At 40.8% G+C, this 20,902-nt stretch overlaps 1 protein-coding gene across 2 annotated transcripts in view; it reads left to right on the top strand.

Moving 5' to 3' along the window:
• Nucleotides 1–20,902, top strand: part of mgat5 (alpha-1,6-mannosylglycoprotein 6-beta-N-acetylglucosaminyltransferase) — an 83,083-nt gene that overhangs the window by 30,537 nt on the left and 31,644 nt on the right. For both annotated transcript variants that reach the window (XR_005638500.1, XM_039793492.1), the window contains exons 4-9: nucleotides 4,453–4,529; nucleotides 6,261–6,350; nucleotides 9,477–9,548; nucleotides 11,846–12,007; nucleotides 13,142–13,311; nucleotides 14,452–14,586. Coding sequence is in view for 1 of the 2 variants with exons in the window: in XM_039793492.1 (XP_039649426.1) it covers nucleotides 4,453–4,529; nucleotides 6,261–6,350; nucleotides 9,477–9,548; nucleotides 11,846–12,007; nucleotides 13,142–13,311; nucleotides 14,452–14,586 (706 nt within the window). In the remaining variant the exon portion in view is untranslated. The remainder of the gene's footprint in view (nucleotides 1–4,452; nucleotides 4,530–6,260; nucleotides 6,351–9,476; nucleotides 9,549–11,845; nucleotides 12,008–13,141; nucleotides 13,312–14,451; nucleotides 14,587–20,902) is intronic.

Below are 20,902 nucleotides of genomic sequence, written 5' to 3'. Positions count from 1 at the left end.
GCCAGGATGTGTTACTTAAACCGCATTCTCCTCAGCTTTAATGCATAGCAGCTAGTGATTGGACTGTGCCTAAAGTGAATTAGACATAAATGGATATGAAGTGGAAAAGGCAGGTAAAGGGTTTGGCTGGATTGATATCCACCCTTGTTGAGATGAACGACAAGGAATGGGCTCCCTTTGAAACAGCACCACCTCTGCTGTGTTTGATTATGAAGGGGGCTATATTTAGCTGCTCCTTGGCAGCGGCTCCTTCTGCTTGATTAAAGCTAGGAGAAGATTTGCCTGGTGGCTTTGGCGCGCGCTGGCTGACTGGCTGAACGACAGAATGAATGACAGGCTGCCTGGTTGGTTGGTTGGTTGGTTGGTTGGTTGTTTGGCAGACTGACTAGATGACTGGGCGTCTGAAAGATGAGATAACAGGAACTCACACTGCACTGTTGGCTCTTGAATGCTGCACAAGACAGCCACTTTACCAAACAACAAATCACAAGTCAGGTTTCTTAAGGTGGCACTTTCAGTTTCGGAAATCGAGGACACAAAAGCAATATAAACAAAGGACGAAAAAAGCAACAAGAAGGGACACAGTCAAGGACACAAGTATGATACACGCTTGAAATGTCTCTCTAAGCCAAGTCCTCTATCATTGGGCATCTACGATACAGAGTCCAGTGTGATACCTATATTTACCTAAATGATTAAATATGTATCTGACACATTGAAATAACAGCTGTAGCTTTCTAAATTCTCCCAACCTAATTTTTCACAAGCTACTTGATCCAAACACTGATCGTCCTGGTTCAAAAAATATTAAGCCGGCTTAAATTATTGATATGAATAAAATAAAACTACTGTCACTCCCGCGAACCGCTGATGAGATGAGGTGTCACTCTGCTGGAGTGACAACAGAAATGCTGCTCGAGACCTCTCTATAAAAAAGCTTTAATCCTCCCCGGTTGTTGCTGGACTCCTGCAGCTCTTGGAAACAATAAGAAGCCTTTATTGTGTGTTGTGTTCATCTTGTGACCGACTGACTCCACCAGGAATGGCTCACTGGCCTCGCACCTCTTTCCTCACATTTATCACAAGGAGTGTTTGGTCTGGTACTTAACAATATTAGATTTATGTTATTAGTTGGCTTATTACAGCTTTTTGCTGAGAGCTGGATCCATTTGGGTAAACTTGGCTAATGGGGTTAACTCTTTTCCATTTATTGTGAACAGTAATAGAAGCCAAGCAGTGTTGACGTCCAATACACTTGTCATCTTTTTGATAAAATCAAAGGAGTGGGAGTACTTCCACTTTCCTGCCATTTCCTCTTTCTTACAGCCAGGAATGCACATACTACAGTAACAGAGAATATTCAAAGATTTATAGACACAATTGATTGTTACCTTAGACACTTATTATAATACACAGCATATTAAAGTGTTTGAGCCAGGATTGTCTGGAAAGGGGTCCAATGAGCCCATTAGGGGAGTAGAGATCCATCCAAGGAGGGCAAAACACAATACTGTGAAAAATGTACACCTGTTAAGTGCAATCTTACTTATTATTATTATTATTATTATTATTATTATTATTATTATTATTATTATTATTCTCAGAATAAATCACTACATTCAAAAGTATATTTAGTGGTGACTATAGTGGTGACTACGTTGCAACGTAATGTTCTGTTGTTTTTGACTATCTGTCAGATTGGACACATAGTCTAGCTAGCTGTCTGGATTTACCCTGCAGAGATCTGAGAAAAGGTTAATCATAGTCCTCATAAATCGACCAGAGTTTAAAATGCCAACTCAAGGAAAGTCCAAGGCAACAGATATCCGGCTTAAATTAGTGAAATCGGCAGAATTTCCAAAGGCAACGGACCAATCCCGGATGTGGAATGTCGTGGATACAGACTAGCTAACTCATGAAATAAATCACGTTAATTGATTACAGATGATAAAATCTAAACATGACAAGCTTGCAAGCAGCATTGATCCTATCCTAGATTTTATGGATGCAGAGAGGCCATGTTCAAGGGCTCATTCCTGCAGCGAATGCAATATGGTTCAGATGCTAATACAACCACACATAGACTCAATATCCCCCCCCCTCTCCTTCCCTAGATGGTGACTAAAGCAGTGAATGGGAACTCATGCCCCTGGCTTTCCATCTAACCGGTGATGTTTTTAGTTGTAGTACTGTACATACTGTGTGGCATGTCATCACCTCTCTTTTATCCCTCATTCTTTGTGATATACACTGCTGAGGGAGCGAGCCAAAGAGTGTCAGCGAAACATGTTTCTCACACTAATGTAGGCGATAGAGCAGCACTGAAAGAGGGGGAGAGAGAATAAATTTTCGCAAGAATATCTGTTTACTGCAGTAACTTGTTGGTTTAAATAAACTGAATCAACGATGAACATGATGTGGGGGCCTCTGCTCCACGACTGAGGCTTGACCCAGTGCTGGGGCCGCTGATTAGCTTCATACACAAATCTCCATAAACGCACACGTCCTTCTCCGAAAACCCCACCCACAAACTCATTACATCAGTCTGCTGTTGGCTTCCAAGCTTTTATCTATTCACCGCACAGCCTATCATAATGCATTATTTATACTCTGGCTGTAAAGGTCAGTGGCGATGACGTGTACGTCTCTAAATGGGGATATCAAAAAGGTGATTATATAGGAGGGAAGCCTGCGTGAATGTTATGATATTAAGAGCAATGCGGGAAAAATATCATAGTGACTCCCTCCCCCACTGCAGTTGCATTCATTTAGTTTATTGCAGAAAGCAAACCGTTGTCAAACAAATGTCTTAAATGCCTCTCTACCGGTTTGCATCATTGTAGGCTCAACTGGCCCCGCTCTCAGCTCTTAGTGGTTTCTGTTGTTGTGCAGTTGAGATTGCTAAAGCAAAGGTGATCCTGTTGGCTGACAGTCATCTCTGACCACAGAGTAATGGGCAGTCTCCAGCTGTCATTCTAAGATGCAACTGGTCTGAAGTGCTGGGAATGTACCACAGACTGTAATCCCTATAAACGGATATCTGCCTATAAATGCAGAATCTGCAGGCAACGGGACAAGTTTTTGGTATCAGAAGTGTTTTATAATCTGATGACGATTTATTGTTTTATTAGCCTTTTTCTTTTCTTTCTTTTTTTTGAAGAACTTATCTGCATTCATATACAGATATCTGTTTATTCAGACACAGTCTCTCAACTCCATTCTCGTGTACATAATATACTCTATATACTTGAATTGTTCATACAAACATTTGTAGTGTTTTACACCAACATAGCCTATAAGGCTAAATATAGCCTATATACTGTACATACTGTGTATTATTATCCATATAGAAATATATGTCTGTTAAATACAACAAATAAAATGTACGGCATCCGTACAGTCTTATCACATTATGCCATGCTGTGAATTGAATTCAAAGTAAATATAGAAGTTGTCATGAACACTGTTCTGCTCCTCTGACAGAGATCATAAAATACAGCATATGACAAAACAATGAACAGCTGATGCAGTTGTTCCGCATGTCATATTTAATTGATGTTGCTTTTAAACGACTGCTCCGAGGCAAAGATGTCTCATGTTTGTTACATGCCTGTTGCCTTGACTCCTCTCTCCTCGAGTCTCTTCCTCGACTCCTTGGCTCGAATCTCCTGTGGGCGGGACTGAGACGCGTAGAGAGGAATCAGGGATGAGAGAGCGAGAGGGAGAGAGAGAGAGAGAGAGAGAGGGAGAGGGAGAGAGGCCGGCCATTAGAGAAGCTGCCCCTTGGAGCACATAGCCATGGGTTTCTTCTCTTTTTCTATGTCAGGTGTTTGTATGTTGAGTCATCGAGCAGATGCTATCACTTACAAAAACAACTTTAAAATGCCATGTCATCTATGTCACCCAATCACAATGTTTGTTCACAATAACCCCTGCGACCCGTACATACAATTTAACGGCACTGAGCAAACAGGGAACTGGATATACTCTCATCTCATTTATGTTTGATGCTTTCATATTTCAACACTTTCACCAACATTGGGGTGGAGACCTAATTCACTTGTTGGGCCACAGACTAAAGAAAATGACACCACCCAAACTAGCAGTTTGTTCAACCGGTAGTGCAGTGTTGTTCTTTGTAACACTAGATTTGGTTTAACAAACACGCTAGCAAAGCAACCTAGTACTAAAAATAAGCACAGCAGAAATGTCATACAGTTTGGACCACCGTGTTTAACGATATATCTTTAAAATGACAACAAAAATAAACAAGTTTGCCTCTGAAGGGAAAAGTATTGTGAACTGCAGACTAGAAGTGTGTTTGTAAAACTTTAAAGTTTGCATCTGCATTGTCTCCAGTGTGAGGATCATACATCCTGCTAAAGCTACAGACAGTGAGTAACTTGACCTTATTGATTTTCTCTCTCCCTCCCTCCCTCTGTCTTCCTCCAGACCTCCTAAATGGAGCCCAGGAGAGGTGCGATCTGCCGCCTTTGGAGGGTTTCCCTCACTGTGAGGACAAGGTTAAGGTAAATCACACATCACACAGATGGACTTTCCACCCAACTCGCTGTGTCTGTTTATATGTCTATGAATAGGTCATTCTGAAATCAGTACAAGAAGTAGGTAGCAAGAAAAAGAGAGAGCACCAGCTACAGAAATGTCAGCTACATAAACAGAAAAGATGGCATCAGACTCACATGCCCACACTTTGTTGACTGACAAAAGCTCTTCTGGGAAGAGCAGAGCAAAAACACCACAACAACAATAATCTAATTTTATTACCATCAACAGTCCATGTGCGGAAATATTACACTTCCGACAGGTTTAATTTCACTTTTAGAGGCAATGAGGCCGAGCGAGCCCACACACTGACACAGGTGCCTACACACAAATGTGTGTGTGTGTGTGTGTGTGTGTGTGTGCGCGCGCGTGCGTGTTGGTCTCCCTGGAGCTGATAGGGCCCTATCATACACACCATCTGCTCCACCAGTCCCAATCCTCCACCGATACTGTCAGCATTTCCAACTGGGCTCCAGGCGATGCCAAAGCCTGCTGTAAACACGCACGCACGTACGCACACGCATGTACACATACATTGTACACAATTGCAGCATTTCAGAAAGGCATCAAAATTCACTGAACTGTTATTCCACAGCAGTTTTACAACGGTATCAGCACACAGTTAGTAACATCTGACAAATCCATTTTTGACCACTTTACAGAGCCCTTAGGTTGCCTTTTAAACAAATCTAGTACAATCTTCATGCCTCCCTTCACAATCCAGGCAACTCTGATCCAAGCCCATCTGCCAGGTCTCCCCTCTGTGAACAGCTTTCAAAACCTGATTTTATATCACCCTGTGTGCTTCTCCCTTAGGTTACTGTTAGTCAGCATGCATGCATGATGTACTCCAGCCTATGAACTAAGCAGGATAGCTGTCAGTCCACATCTTGGCTCAACAGCCATTCCACTTGGCATGTATCCCAGCATGTCATTCACAACAATGCCAAAAAAAATGCCTGCTAGGGGTCAAATCAGGAGAGGAGGGGGGAGAAATACTGCAGCACCTTCTACCTCTGTTTTAGTATTATTTATTTTTGGAAGATTTATAAAATGCATGTTCTTCCGTCTTTGTTAAAACATTTTCACATTGATTTATTTTCCACACATTCACACATGAGAGCTACCCCAGATCAACCTCCCTCTTTTCCTGTTGGCAGCTGAGCAGTTCCGCTGGATGACTTGCACATGTATTTGATGAAAGAGAAATAGTGTCTCTTTTATTTTCAAACCCCAGATTTTCCATACGATTCCAGGGATTAAAGCCAGTGACTTTTAGGTCTCAATCCTGCTTCTCTAACCTCAGTGCCTTAAAAGACAGCCTAGACTATTTCCATGAGGATAGTGAAAACTAGCAGCTGGTGCTATAGATTTTGCAACTGTGCATTATGTATTCTGTGAGCATCACAACCCGCCCACACACCACAATCACTGGTAAACATCAACCTGACTTTTTTGTATCCATCTATAGAGCTTTATAAGAATGAAAAAAGCTCCACATGACACCTGTTTGGCTGTCAATGTGAATGGCAGAGAAGGGTTACTTAACAGCCGCTGATAAAATACATTTGACTGCTATTAGCTCACATAGGGCTCATATATTTTACAGATATTAAAGTAGTCGGTGGAGGGCATGATTTGGGTGAGAATGCATGTGGGGTTCAGATTTAATCCTTCCTTTTCCTCCTCTTCCTCAGTGGATGAAGGAGATGTGGCGCTCAGACTCCTGCTATGGCAACTACGGCGTGGATGGATCCACATGCTCCTTCTTCATCTACCTCAGCGAGGTGAGCCGTGTGTGTGTGTGTGTGTGTGTGTGTGTGTGTGTGTGTGTGTGTGTGTGTGTGTGTGTGTGTGTGTGTGTGTGTGTGTGTGTTTTGAAATTAATTAAGAAGTCTAACTAGGTGTCTAAATACTGAAGTGTCTGCGTTTCTCACATTTTTTCATTTTTTTCTCCCACTGGGCTGGGGACATTTTTGACTGATCACAGCATCAATACGCACCTCGTACATAGAACAAAATCAACATGGACTGCATACATGTGTGTAATAGTAACACACGTGTATTGTGCATGTGACCATTACATTATTAAATTGGTCTAGCTATATCAATATATGGACTTTTCATGGATGTTTTTTTTTGTTGACATAATGCAAGAGAGGAATGGTAAAAGAAGACCAGTCACCAGTTAAGTTTCTATTCAAATGTAATGCAAAATACAACAGAATTTCCATAAGATCTGCAAAAGGAAATGCAATTGAATGCACTAATGCCAAACACTCAAAAGGTTTTAAAAATAAAATTCAATGGGAAACAGAAAAGAATTATTATTTTCTGGCATAAAAAAATCTGTTAAACCTAAATGATAAGCCTGGCGATATTGTATATTTTTGTTATTGTCAATAAATCCCATGAAAAGACTAAAACCAACAGTTTGAATCAGAATCAGAATACTTTATTGCTCCCCTCAGGGAAATGATTTAGTTGAAGTTGCTCACAGTCACATTCAAGGGAAAATAAGGGAAAAGAGCAAGTCAATAAGTGTACACAGTAAATAAGTAACATATCTAAATGTTAAGTATTTACAGACATAAATAAAAACATTAAATTGAAGTGAGATTAGGTTACAACTCAGATTAGGTTAAAAAGATAGTTTCAATGGATTGTACAAATTCTATTGTAGTGCAGTGTACAGCATGAATACAAGTAGTAGCAGTGAATAAATAAATAACACTTTTGTTCAAGTAGCTGATAACTATTAACTATAACAATGAAGCGCAAAAAATAAGAGCAAAGGAGAGAGGCAGACGGGATTTTATTTTTAATGAGAGCAAATTACAGTGTGTTTAAAAAGGACGGTGTGGGAGAAAGAGGAGGTGATTCAGTGGGAAGGGAGAGGAGGAGTGGTGCGAGGTACTTCTTGAAGAGATGAGTTTTCAGCCTCCGAGGGAAGACGTGGAATGACTTTGCTACCCTGCCTAGTCTACATATCCTTGGCAAACAGGAAAAAGCCGCCAGACCGGCATGGACGAGTCATGCATTATTGACGAGCACTAACGTATAGAAGCTTGTGTTCCTTCAAGGGACACTTGGAGACTCTTAATTTTGCATGATTCGTCTTTGCCAGACCAGTCAACATGGCTAGAATTCATTCATTTATTGTTGTTGATTCTAATTAAACTCTGTCATTCACCCTTGAAACCAAGCTCAAATTCGTTCCGATAATGATTTCATGTTTAACATGTTCCCTATCACCATGTGAATCCAAATCATGTGCTCATGATAAACTGTTTGACACTCTTTAAGCACCCATACTCTCAGATCCAGAAAACAGCTCTGCTTCCCATGATACGTGATTTATCATTTCAAAGATCCTTCATAGATCATAACCATGATTACCATTCTGTTTGATTTAAATTCTTTAAGTGTGTCTCTCCCTCTTCTCTACTGGGGAAAGTGTTCATGTTAATAAGTTGTTTGATCTAGCGCTGATTCAAGTGAGAATCATGATTCTCCTTGTCTAATGGCAGGATATTTTATTTTCTGAAAAGTAAAGTTTTAGTCATAGCTTCAGCTCCGGGAAGGTCAGTAGCCTGTTATGAATATTGTATATAAGCTGAAAGCATGGCAGTGAACTAAGAAGGCATACAGAAAGCCCAGCCTGCTCTGTATGGAAATAGAAGTTAGATGGACAACAGCAGAATCCATTAGGGGAGAGGAACTTTTTCTTGCTAGCTCTCTGTTCATATTCATTCAGTGTTTATGAAACAGGGATGCTTTACAGGAAACACATTTGCTATTAATACCTGCAAAGATTGGAAACGGATGCATCTTCTCTCTGCAAGTCTCGATCCTGCTAATCGAACAGCCCTCAGCCTCCACTCACGGTTGCCATGACAATTTGCATGTATTTTCATTTAGAATCTGCCATGTGTGGCTCGTCTGTTATGAACACACACAGACACACAAATACACGCCCTTTGCCATGTATAATTCATATCCGTCAACCACCACATTAACCTTGCGAAGAGTCAAATCAGAGAAGGCAACATATCATGATGGATGTCGATTGCAGAAGTTCAGGGCTCAAGTGTGTGTGTGTGTGTGTGTGTGTGTGTGTGTGTGTGTGTGTGTGTGTGTGTGTGTGTGTGTGTGTGTGTGTGTGTGTGTGTGTGTGTGTGTGTGTGTGTGTGTGTGTGTGTGTGTGTGTGTGTTTGAGAAGGAGGATAAACACACCTACCTTATCTTTAAGCTGTAGCGTTTACAGAGCAATATTTAGACTGCTGTTGCTGAGATAGGCATGACACACACATACTCCAGGGGGACAAAGGGACACGTAACTAACATCAGATGTAATCCTACTAAGATGGGCCAATATCCCACTTTTTTGTCTCGTATGGGCATTTACAACGGCACCACACACTTACTGTAGAAAGTGAGACTTCTGTTGAGCATTGTGCTATATAACTAATATTTCCTCACATATAGCTTTCATTGCAGGATGAATACACATTTGCAGTTCCAGGAGTTTTTTTTCGAACCCATATACCAAGTTCAGCAGCAGAAAACAAATTAGTTTGCGCTCCATTGGTCTCCAGACATGTGCAACATGGAATCAGATCTAATTTAGCTGCTCTTTATGCAAATCCGGGGAAGTGCTGCTCATTTACATATGTAGTCTTAGAAGATACCTTGCTAAATTGTAAAACTTAATTAAAACATAATATTTAGTTAATATCCCCCAAATCAGTTCTTAAACTACAGCTGACTTATGTGTGTGTACGCTTCTGTGTCACTAAATGTCTGGTATGTTTTCTTAAGTGCACACCTCTTAGTTGTGTTTGTGTCCGGTTAACAGTGAGCAGAAACTGAAAATGTTCCAGTAAAGTAAAACAGTGTTTTTGATTTGATAGGTGGAGAACTGGTGTCCTCGCCTGCCTTGGAGGATAAAGAACCTGAATGAAGATTTAGACCGGAGGGGACAGGTGAGAAACACAGCAAACAGCTCCTGTTTACTGTAAAACAAAAAAACAAAAAAAGACACTTCAACTACCTCTGCTGCTCTTTGGAGATGAGCCTTTAGAGAGCTCTCATCGCAAGGCGTTGCTTGTACCAGGACAGCTAATGGTCTCTTCGCACTACTACGCTGTTAGTGTCAGGGTTGTGGTCCAAATGGCTTGAATGTATTTATTTTAAAGAGGCTTGCATGTGTGTGTGACAACTCCAGACTTTGTGACAGCGAGTTTTACCATTAGCATAAATTTTTAAACCGAGTCTTTCTCGACGTTAAGTCCCACTCCCTCATCCTGACACTACAGAAGAAAATGACATTCGACACCATTTAATGGGCTGTTTAATTTTAAGAAACACTTGCTCGGGGCGGCTGTTGCTCACCCAGTAAGAGCGTGCGTCCCATGTAGGCTGAGTCCTTGGTAGCGGCCCGGGTTCGAATCCAACCTGCGGCCCTTCGCTGCGTGTCATCCCCTCTCTTTCTCTTCCCCTTTCCTGTCCATTCACCGTCACTATCGAATAAAGGGAAAAGCCCCAAAAAAGAATCTTCAAAAAAAGAAACGCTATACAACAAAATATATAATTGTTTTAAATGTCCCAAAATGGCAGTAAATTGTGAGAGGTCATTTGTACTGCAGTGTGTATCATGATCATATTTTTAAACAAGGCAGCAAATGAACAAGCAGGCTGAAGCTGATCCACAGCATCAACATGCCTCGATGGCATAAAGGAGTCAAGCAGCTTTCATAGACCAAATCCGGAGTGACGGGACCTTGGGACAAATCTGGAATAATGATCTTCTATCCCTGCCAATGCACCAGCTCACTCAAATCCCACTTAGAGCGCCTCTCTGGGCCGTCAGCCTCGTGCACAGTCCACAGTATCAACGCTCCTCGAAAAACATCCCCCCCCCCCTTCCCTCTGCTGTGGGTGAATCAATATTATAAGCACTCTTTATCCCCTCTCTGGATGCATCAACAGAGCCCTCTGTGGTGGGGAGATGTCATTTGACAGGCTTTGGAGATTTTAATTCAGGCCCAGGTTTTTTAATAGGTTCAGTCCGCGGAAGTGATTTCCTGTCGTGATGAGGGATGCTAATGCTCTGCAACAGCCTTGTTTCAGCCACCTTAGCAGCTGGTAATGGCACTGTGGTTTGAGGTTTGTTCCCCCCGTCTCATTCACTGCTTTTCTTCCTTTTTTTCAGGCTGTTCTTTGATTTCCATGTCTGAAATACACACATTAAAAGTATTGATATTTCCCCCTGTATAATGCTCTGTGTGGCATTCAGATGAATTAATATACAGTGTACCGGTAGTGTGATTCAGTAGCCGCAGTTTCAGTCACCCCTCCTGAAACACAGGATGCGCTTGGTGCAACACACTGTTAGGTGTTTTACAGCTGGATTTGTTTTTGGACATAATGTCCATGAATGTATCCTACTGTTGCTGATAAGAAGTCCTCTCCTCTCCTCTCCTCTCCTCTCCTCTCCTCTCCTCTCCTCTCCTCTCCTCTCCTCTCCTCTCCTCTCCTCTCTAAAGCCTTCGTACAACTGAGCTATAAAATGTCTGACTGATGTATTCACTTCTTTGGGACTACACAGCCAGAGCTCGTGTAAGCACATTTTTGTGTGCCCCCAATAAATGATTTCCTCTGCAGATGTCTCTCTGACAGTTTATGATGGTTATTATCACCTCAACAGAATTACTTGAATTCCAGCTTCAGTGATTATAGAGGTTTCTTGGACAAATAGGGCACAGTTAGGCAAATGCAACATATTCAACATTCACTCATCCACCCATTTATCTATAAACCATCGCTGCTTCCATCTGCCAATCTAAGGTGGTATAATTTAAGATTTAGGCAGTTTGGATAAACCTTTTATCTTAGTTTCATTACTACAGCTCTTCAAGAAGGGTCTCCCTCCAAGAAAAAGTTCCCTTGAGCCATTTGGAAAGTGCAGTTGTCAATATTGCAATTATAAATTTGATTATATACATTTTTAAAGATCCCCCATGGGGTTACATTATGGCAGCAGCAGAAGAAGGATGAAAGCACTTGAAACAATTTCAGATAACAAAGCAAGCAACAGGATAACAAATTGAACATACTTAGTTACAGTGTCTTTAGATTAGATTAGATTTACATCTTTGAAATGAATAGCTTACTCCGAACATTATCTGGTGTACAGGTGGAGGAACAGTACAGTACAGTACAGTAGTAGCATACATACATACATACAATGTTTCACGTTTTCACGTGTCTCCATGTGTAGGCGGAGGTCCGGACCAGTTTCGAGGAGCTTTACCGTGTGATGTCACAACGCGAGGAGTTCCGCTGGATGATGCTGAGGATTAAACGCATGGCTGAGCCGTGGGTCAGCGCCATCCGCTCGCTGGCTGCCAAGCAGAACCTGGCCCGGCGTCGGAGGAAGAAGGTATGACGTACAGGGCGTCGTAGTACACTGGAGAAGTGAGATTTGCGCTCAGTTGGGCAAAGGGATAAGCAGGCAAAGCAAAGACCTATTAGAAACAGTGTTTACAATTTTGACTGAAAAGCTTTTGTGTGCTGGATATAGATATAATTAACGCATCAGTTGGAGACAGAATACCATATACAATTGTCACAGCCACCAGACACCCACAGAAACAGGTGCAAGCAGATATAATGAGTGTAATTCCAAATTTAGATTACTTATTTGGGTGATCTTCTACTCTCACAAAAAAGATATCACAACTGGTCAAATTCTTTTCTAAAAATGAGAGGAATACAAACCTTTTAAGAACTTTCTGAAAACATGTACACACACACACACACACACACACACACACACACACACACACACACACACACACACACCAAACACTTGTAAACCGCCCCACTTTTGTTTAGGGAAGAAATGGTGGTGGGAGCGGACTGACAAGGATATTCCATTGTATCCAAAGTTGGTGGCAGCTCCTAACACTGAATAATGTACTCCACACTTTCCACTGGCCTTTTAAATAATTCACATCACATTCCCGTGATACCTTAGTGCTGATGCAAAGCAGCATCCCCTTAACAAAGCAGAGAGTTCAAGAAAAGACATCTATCCATCTATCTATGATATCTCACCTATCCTGCCTTACTGTTCTGTGTGTCAGTTTAATCCATTTAATCTATAATTAAACAAAGAGTGTTGTTCTCTCCAGATACTTTCAAAGCCAGGTCTTTATTTCAGCCGCTAATCTCTTTTGGATATTAATCCGCACATATTAATCCTTGACTAGTGTGCTCTGGGACTGAGGTTGGCTGCTATTACTTCCTACTCCTGCTGTGGAACACTGTGTTCCCCTCAGCAACTGAAAACGTGTGTGTGTGTGTGTGTGTGTGTGTGTGTGTCTGTCTGTGTGTGTGCTGTTGCACTATTGCACTTGCAATAGTCTACAGGAGTGACTGTAATTTGTGGATATTCCTAAAAAAAAAAAAAAAGACCCCCCAAAAAAGTCTCGTTTGAATGCTAAAGTAAATTCTACGTTACATGATTTAGAGTGTCACTTATTCAATTCCATACCTTTTTCCCTTTCATTAGATCCTGGTGCACTTGGGCCTGCTGACCAAAGAGTCAGGCTTTAAAATAGCAGAAAACGCCTTCAGCGGTGGCCCATTGGGAGAGTTGGTCCAATGGAGTGATCTCATAACCACGCTGTACCTGCTGGGCCATGATGTTCGCATCTCAGCCTCCCTGGCGGAGCTCAAAGAGTCAGTACCAAACACACTAAGTACTATGATATTCCTTTAGTGAATACAGTATCGTAAGAAGATACTTATTCTGAGACTTCAGGAGATCATGCATAATTTCAAAAGATCCAACTTTCTTTAGTGTTTGCTTTATGTCAGAGTAGACTTTAAGTCAAACAGCCTGAGCTAATAAAAATAATGATTGTTAGGTATAGAAATTGTTTGAGAGGGAAGAAACGCTTGATTCCAAACAGTAGGTTTGCATACATTTTGCTGCATTGGTGCTGTATACTTTAAATGCAACCCTTGGTGAACAAGGCCTAAATTCAAAGCACATTTTGTTTACCACCTTAACATTTAGGTTAACCAATTAGCTCTTAGTATTTAGTTATATATGACTTAATTGACTGAGGGTAAACAAATGTAGCTCCCATGTTATTTGTGAAATATTTGTTGGTGGTTTTTCCAGGTAGAAAAAGGACTGTTGGGCAACTACAAACTTTGTTTAAACTGAAACTGGCACCCTGACGCAACTTAGTGTAGTTGGTGCATACTATTTGACATGGACATAGTATAGTGTGAGCTGCCTAAAAGTAATCTGGCCGTCTAGCCTCCCATCCTCACCATGTCAGGGATGATTTTTGTTGTTCGCTCCATGTTAAGAAAAGAAATACATTAGTAAGTACCTAGTTAATACATTTTTATGTTCAGTGGCCATGATTTAGTTTTATTATCAACAGAAAATATAAATACAAATGCTATTAAATAATCTTCTGTACCAATATTTTTCCACAGCTTTTTAGCTTTGTAGATTGTATGGTGTAGATGTAGGTACCTCTATCAAATATGCCGATGTTAGTGCATTAGACAAAGAAGATACCACTGAACTTGGGATTTTTTTTATCTGAATGCATTGTTTAGTTTTAAAATATTTATATCCAAAAGTCTACAATTTGAATAAAAGTATCTTCCCAAAGCGTCTCTCCCAGGTTTATTACCAGAGGGGTAGATAAGTAAAAGGTATCTGTTACTGTTAAATCTGACCATGTTAATACCATGGAATAGAATGTAGAAACAAATAACCAGCAGCAGCAGACTTGCATGTTTAATGTTTTTATGTATCTGGCTATGAGAAAGTTAATTCCAAACTTTTCTCCCCAGGATTATGCGCAAGGTCATGGGGAACAAGTCCAGTTGCCCGACGCAGGGTGACAAGGTGGTTGAGCTCATCTACATTGACATCGTGGGCCTCACCCAGTTTAAGAAGACGCTGGGACCTTCCTGGGTCCACTACCAGTAAGTCCATTTACATCCACCAACCAGCTTCTGACTATGAGTGATGCGTTCCCTACATGGCCACACAGTTCTCTGCACTTTGAACAGTTGAACATGAGAGATTTCTGTATTTGTGTCTGCATTCTCACTGGTTTGGAGTGGGCAGAAAATGTGATGTCACAATCTTCCAAGCACCAATCAGGATTTAGCAACATTTCAACCACAATATGATGACAGTTGTGTGATTGATTGCTTAAGTTGCCAACACTGTCAAATCTGATCAAATCACACCCACACAGTCCCGAGGAAGCCTTTTTAGCTTCGTTTTTTAGTGTTAAACTCTTAAAAAACAATATCGACTTTAACTTTAAATGTAATTGTTGCGTATTTAGTTGTGACATTAAAACCATAGAACATGAGTCCATCCACACGTGCAAATGTTTTAACTAATGGTACTTTTATTTAATTGAAATGCACTTGAGATGTCTTTGCCTCTTTTGTGATTGTTTTGTGATTGTAAATTGTTGTTTTATGTAACATACTTGTTCTGCTATTTTGGCCAGGTCTCTCTTGAAAAAGAGATCTTTATATCTCAATGAGACTAACCTGGTTAAATAAAAAAAAAATAAAAAAATGTTATAGAAACTTAAGAGACGGCTGTAGGGCCTGTCACATCAACACAATTGCAGATTGGTGGCTGCTGTCATTGGATTTAATGTTTATCTTTAATTGTATCCAGGGAGCAGTTTTGCTGAGCATGCATTGTCTGTTTCAAACACTTTTACATTGGCCGGCTTTCCAGTACAACCAGTTTTCTACAGGTGGCTTTTGCGTGGCTCTGATTGAGCCGTTGACAGTAAATTATATTGCACTGTAACTGTTTGTTTCCCCTGTTTGTGATGACTTCTGCAATTTGTACATTTATCTTGTTGTCAACTGCCAACTGTGGTTTAACAGCTTCTCTCACATATGCAAAGGCATTGGGTTGAGGCTTGTCTGGCACTTGCTTGGACAATGAGTCTATTTTCTACTCAAACATTACCACAATTTCCCAAAAGGCCGCAGTAGCGTCTGTTTGCGATGTTTCAAGTCTATTCTCTCTCCGATTGCTCCGCTGAGGAATGTAGACGAGGCCTTCCTGGTTGGTTTTGAAAAAGCTCTCATCCTTGCCGACTGACAGGAAAAGAGAAGAAACAATGAGTCTGGGGGCACTAATGGCCCCGCTGGTTCCTCCTGCTTGTCACCAGGTTTTGTTAGTCTGCGACATAACACCTTATACCGCATCCGCTCCCTTTGTGCCCTGAGGAAATTGATTCAGCCTCAGGCGTCATGTAAGGTCCGGATGCTGTTTTCTGCATTATTAGTCCTACCATAATTGAACATTTATCTCAAAGCACTTAGTGTCACTGTGCTTTGTGAAAGAGGACATACACTGCAGATTGAAGACATTTTTCTGTACTCTCTCACTAAGTAAGTAACCTAGTCAGTTTCCCTGCATCACCTTTCTGCGACCATGTCTTTTACTTTCCCGTCTACTGTTAGTGAATTATATTCTTTGCCTTTGTGGCCTGAGAATCCCTTTGTGAAACCATTTCCCCTTGACTGTATTTCTCATACAGGAAGGCAGGGAGAAGGATATCCTAAGCACAGAACATGCCAGATTTCTTTGCATATAAGACCCCGAGCAATAAACTGTGTCATTATTGTTCCCTTTTTTCTGGTTTATTCTTTGTGTTTGGGGACAAAGCAACCACATCTGTCAGGCCTGTTTGTGATTAATGTGTTTTGTTACTGCCCCAGTCTTCTGGCTATCTGTCTTACAGTGCCGTATCACTGTGTTTCATACTACTCCGGAGGAATGGGAATGCTCAGAGCTATTGTTTTCTGGGTATATACTAGAGCCAAGGTTGCCCTATTGTTCTGTTTCATTTAATCCTTTCATCCAATAACTGAATCGGGCAATGCGCTTTCATCTGCATCAGCGAGGCTGCAGAACATGTGCCAGTGTATACCAGTTCTACATTTGATGTTGAAGGAAACAATGCAGACATGAAACTGGACAAATGACAAGTGAGGCGTTAGCTGCGCGTGTCCACAAGTTTGATTTCATCATTTTTCGTCTGGCTCCTATTTCCATTTGATACTTCCTCACTTTCTTTTTCCAGAAACTTTGTTTTGACACAGCACTGCATGTATTAAAGGGCCGTGATTTCATGGCACTGGCTTCCGCTCATCCACAGTGTCAGTTGTTGAAGTGTCTGTAGTTCTGTCGAAACAATAACTTGCTTTGGAGATTGTGTAAGTCGCAAATCATATAGTGGTAACATGTAAAAGCCAAAGTTTTTAGAAAGTTTTGGAGAAAATATATATATTTTTTTAAATTGATCCTTCACTAAGCCTGGCTGCCCGTAGTTACTTTTGCTACGGCTGTCAAGTTTCCCATTCTAGCACGGCACATATGCAAGTTATAATGATATGTGGCAGATTAACCCCTCATAATGTGTGTTAATTATTAAAACAGTTGGTCTTAAAGTGAAGACAGAAGTAGAAAAAAGCAAACTTCTCACTTCTAGTCGGCCACGGTGAATTCCTTCCGGCTGAAATGACAACTGTCCAGCGTAGATTTTCTAACAACCTGTCCCACCACATGATGATGATGATGATGATGATGATGATGATGATGATGATGATGATGATGATGATAATAATGTAGTTCGCTAACTCTTGGCCTAGGAAGCAATGCTAGGTTACTACTGTAGTTACTTGTCAGCCAGCCATGCTAATGTTTGTGGCTTATGTTGCTGCAGGCGATTGGTTCAGGGAGAGGTTCAGCGAACAGGTAGTTGATCAGATGACTTGTGTAAAGGAGAAAGGTAGCTTCTTAAAAGAAGTGGCCGATTAATGCCATTTTGAGATAATCTAATGACAGCGTTCACGAGGCCGTTTAACAAAAAAATGTCTGCAGAACAAAGTTAGCGCTCGCCCGACGTGTCAATTTTGAAAACGTTGTTTTCCTTTTGCGTTTTTAAAGCTAGGCTGCGAGTTATAGCCTACAAAAACACGGACTATAAAGAGACAATGCAGACAATTCCAGTGTTAAATAAACTTAAAGTTCAGCAGTTTTGTGTCTCATCTGCTATTATTTTTGTACTGTTGTATTTTATCAGATGCAAAAAACAACAACATGATATTGGCATCATATATCAGCCATCGTCCGTCCTGCTGTCTAAATATTGGCATCGGCCATTAAAAAAACCTATACCGGTCGACCACTTCTCTAATGTTATGTAGGCATTATTTTATTTTTTTATAATGGTTATAAAGAATAACCATTCAGGTTAAAGTCTTATGAGTAGAATTTATTATTTATTATATAGCTGGATGACAATCAGGGTAAGATAATAAGTAACAAATGACAGTATATCTTTCCAAGCTCCATGGTGCTTGTTTTTTTTAACTAAACCCTGACGTTGGGCAGTTGTTCAGTTTTTTATAAGACACATTATTAACTCATATGTCTGTTTATCATGCAGCTGTTGTGTTTAGCCTCAGGGTTGTTCAGACATTTAACAAGCCCTTAGGTAGATTCATATAAAGCAGAAATTCCCATTTCATATCTCCTGTTTCCTAATGACCCATATGGGACCAATTAATTTATGGCTTATTTTATGAGCGATAATCATGGCAGGACATAAAGCTATCTTTTACAACAGCTTTTGTTATACACTATCCATTTGGGATCACTTTAGGAGGATTGCATTATTGTGAAATTGCATATCTACTTTGGCATCAACATCCTCACTCAGTCCACCTCGATTGTGATATTGCAGCAAGTGTTACTAAGTGCATACTTGTTGAGCTGAACAGCCTCAACTCCTGCCACATTACACTGCCCACTGTCAACTCACTGGACTCCGAATATGTGCTGAAAGCCTCACTGCAGCCCATATCTCCATCATGCTATGGTTCCAGCAGCACTTCCCCATCTGTTGAGGATGGATCTACTGGGGACAGATGAGGGTTGTTTTTCTCTGGAGCAAGTGGAGATGACATGTGGCCGTGTTATTGTTTTTGTTGTTCTGCTTTCAGTCTAAAGTTTCCCTCATGGTGAATGTGTTTCCCAGCTCTCTACTCTCCCAGGGCCTTTCACTGTTCACACAGCATCTGCAGAGAGAGAGAGAGAGAGAGAGAGAGAGAGAGAGAGAGAGAGAGAGAGAGAGAGAGAGAGAGAGAGAGAGAGAGAGAGAGAGAGAGAGAGAGAGAGAGAGAGAGAGAGAGAGAGAGAGAGAGAGAGAGAGAGAGAGAGAGAGAGAGAGAGAGAGAGAGAGAGAGAGAGAGAGAGAGAGAGAGAGAGAGAGAGAGAAAGGAGAGAGAGAGAGAGAAATTAATCAATCTGCAGGTGTCTGTGTGTGAGACTGAGGGCCAGATGTACGTACATTGCAGAAAGCGCACGCTGTGATACTTAAGCTTACGTCGTAGTTACCAAACCTGCAGTTCATCGGGTAATCAGCGCCTTTCTCTCCGCCCACTATACTGTAAATGCGCTGTAGCAAAGCGCGTTAAGTACTTGTGCTATGATACGGCTGAGTGCCGACTGCGATATTCCCACTGCTGATGCTATGAATGTTTGAAATGATCCTGATGCCAATATTTGTAATGTAGCGAGGAGTTTAACAACTGCTGGATGTGGAATGTGAACGCTGAGTCGGAGATCAGTGTCATCTTTGATTTCTTCCAGTAACTGTAATATTGCATGGCTGCTTAATCTGTAACACTTAATAATTTTGTGTTCACTCAACTGAAAAAGTGTGATCCTTGTGACAACAGACTTTACGCTTCCCCTCCCATCTCTTTATGGGAAACTCCCACTTTCCCCTTGACCCTCCCGTGAATGCATATGCATGACACGGAAATGCGCAATTTGCCATTTTCAGTTCCCCGACAGGCAATCTGTGCTTTTACCTCAGTGCGGCCTGTTTGTACATACCTCGCCATGCTTTTACGTGCACGTTGCAAAACCAATACGTCTGAAATGGGCGCAAAAGTTAGTATATCTGTCCCTGAGTGTGTATATGCATGCATGTCTGTTTGCCCATGGCTTCTTCCTATCACTTCATAAATAATGCTGAGTATTTTACTTTAAAGTGGTAGTCATTTAATTGTATTCACCTACAAGAAAAAAATAACTGTTTTTGGGCTAATGATTGCCAATAAAAGTTTAATTTTAGGATGTTGTAGAAGAAACCTATCAGTGAAAAAGTTTTGATTAATAGCATGAGAGGGAGAGATCGTAATTTGTGGCCAAGTTGACAGATCGATATTGGCTTTCCTTTTCGCTCATTGGGTCTTTGCCTTCCTAATTGTTGATAGCGAAGGACATGGCAGACCAGACGTAATCAAAACAGAATCTAGAAAAAAGAAGTGAGTAACAATAAGCGAGTTAGTGAATGCAGAGCATGGAGTTTAAGGTCAGCTGTTCTCTGCATATACACCAGTCCCTCTCCTGGTTTTGGTTTAATTAATCCTGTGCTGTGACCTTTGAGTCGGCCGTGATGTTCATTCACAGTCTCACACCTCCACAGGACAGGATTTCACCGTCTCTCTGTCTGAGAGTGGAGGCATCGTTGTTGTGGTTTCATCCCGTATGGAGTTGTTTTTATTTTGTGTGAATACATTGCTTTTTTGTATCACTGCATACATTATGAAATACATTATTAAATACATTTAGTCATTTCTTCAACGTTAATACTACAAAAATGCTAAATATAAATTAGTTAATGTTGTTTTTGTTTCATACCATTAAAAAGCTCCATTCCACATGGGAATTCATGACACATAATAATGCCTCATATAAATAAAGAATTCCAGTAGTTGATAACACAAATAGCACATATTCTGCAGCTTTAAAATACATGTGTATGTCATCTTTAGCTGTTATAGTATCCAACGGTTTAGATAAAACACCTCAATGTTAATGTAGCTTGGAGCTGCCATAAAGTACTATCCAACTATGAACAGGTTAGTTAATTTTCTAGATCTCCAGGCTTACTAGTTGGGTTTAAATGGGTATAAAATGAAGTAACCTAAGGCTTTTTTCTTGTACTACTGTGAAGGTAATTGGGAGATTACTGGGGGAAAAGCATTGTGTGGTGGTTCACTTCAGCTACACTGTAATTGGGTGCACAAGGTGTGAAGAGTTTTTCTTCTAGCATATAATAACAACACTGAGCAGAGATGTGTGCAGAGATGATTTATAATAGGGTTTGTAGGTTTCATTGATTCAACACGATTCAAAGCAAACTTAATTGAAATATACAGCATGATGTTAATGTTAAGC

Source organism: Perca fluviatilis, chromosome 24 (genome assembly GCF_010015445.1).
Source record: "Perca fluviatilis chromosome 24, GENO_Pfluv_1.0, whole genome shotgun sequence".
Lineage (NCBI taxonomy): Eukaryota > Metazoa > Chordata > Actinopteri > Perciformes > Percidae > Perca > Perca fluviatilis.
Note: the sequence above shows the minus strand (reverse complement) of the source record. Positions and strands in the feature narration are given on the sequence as shown.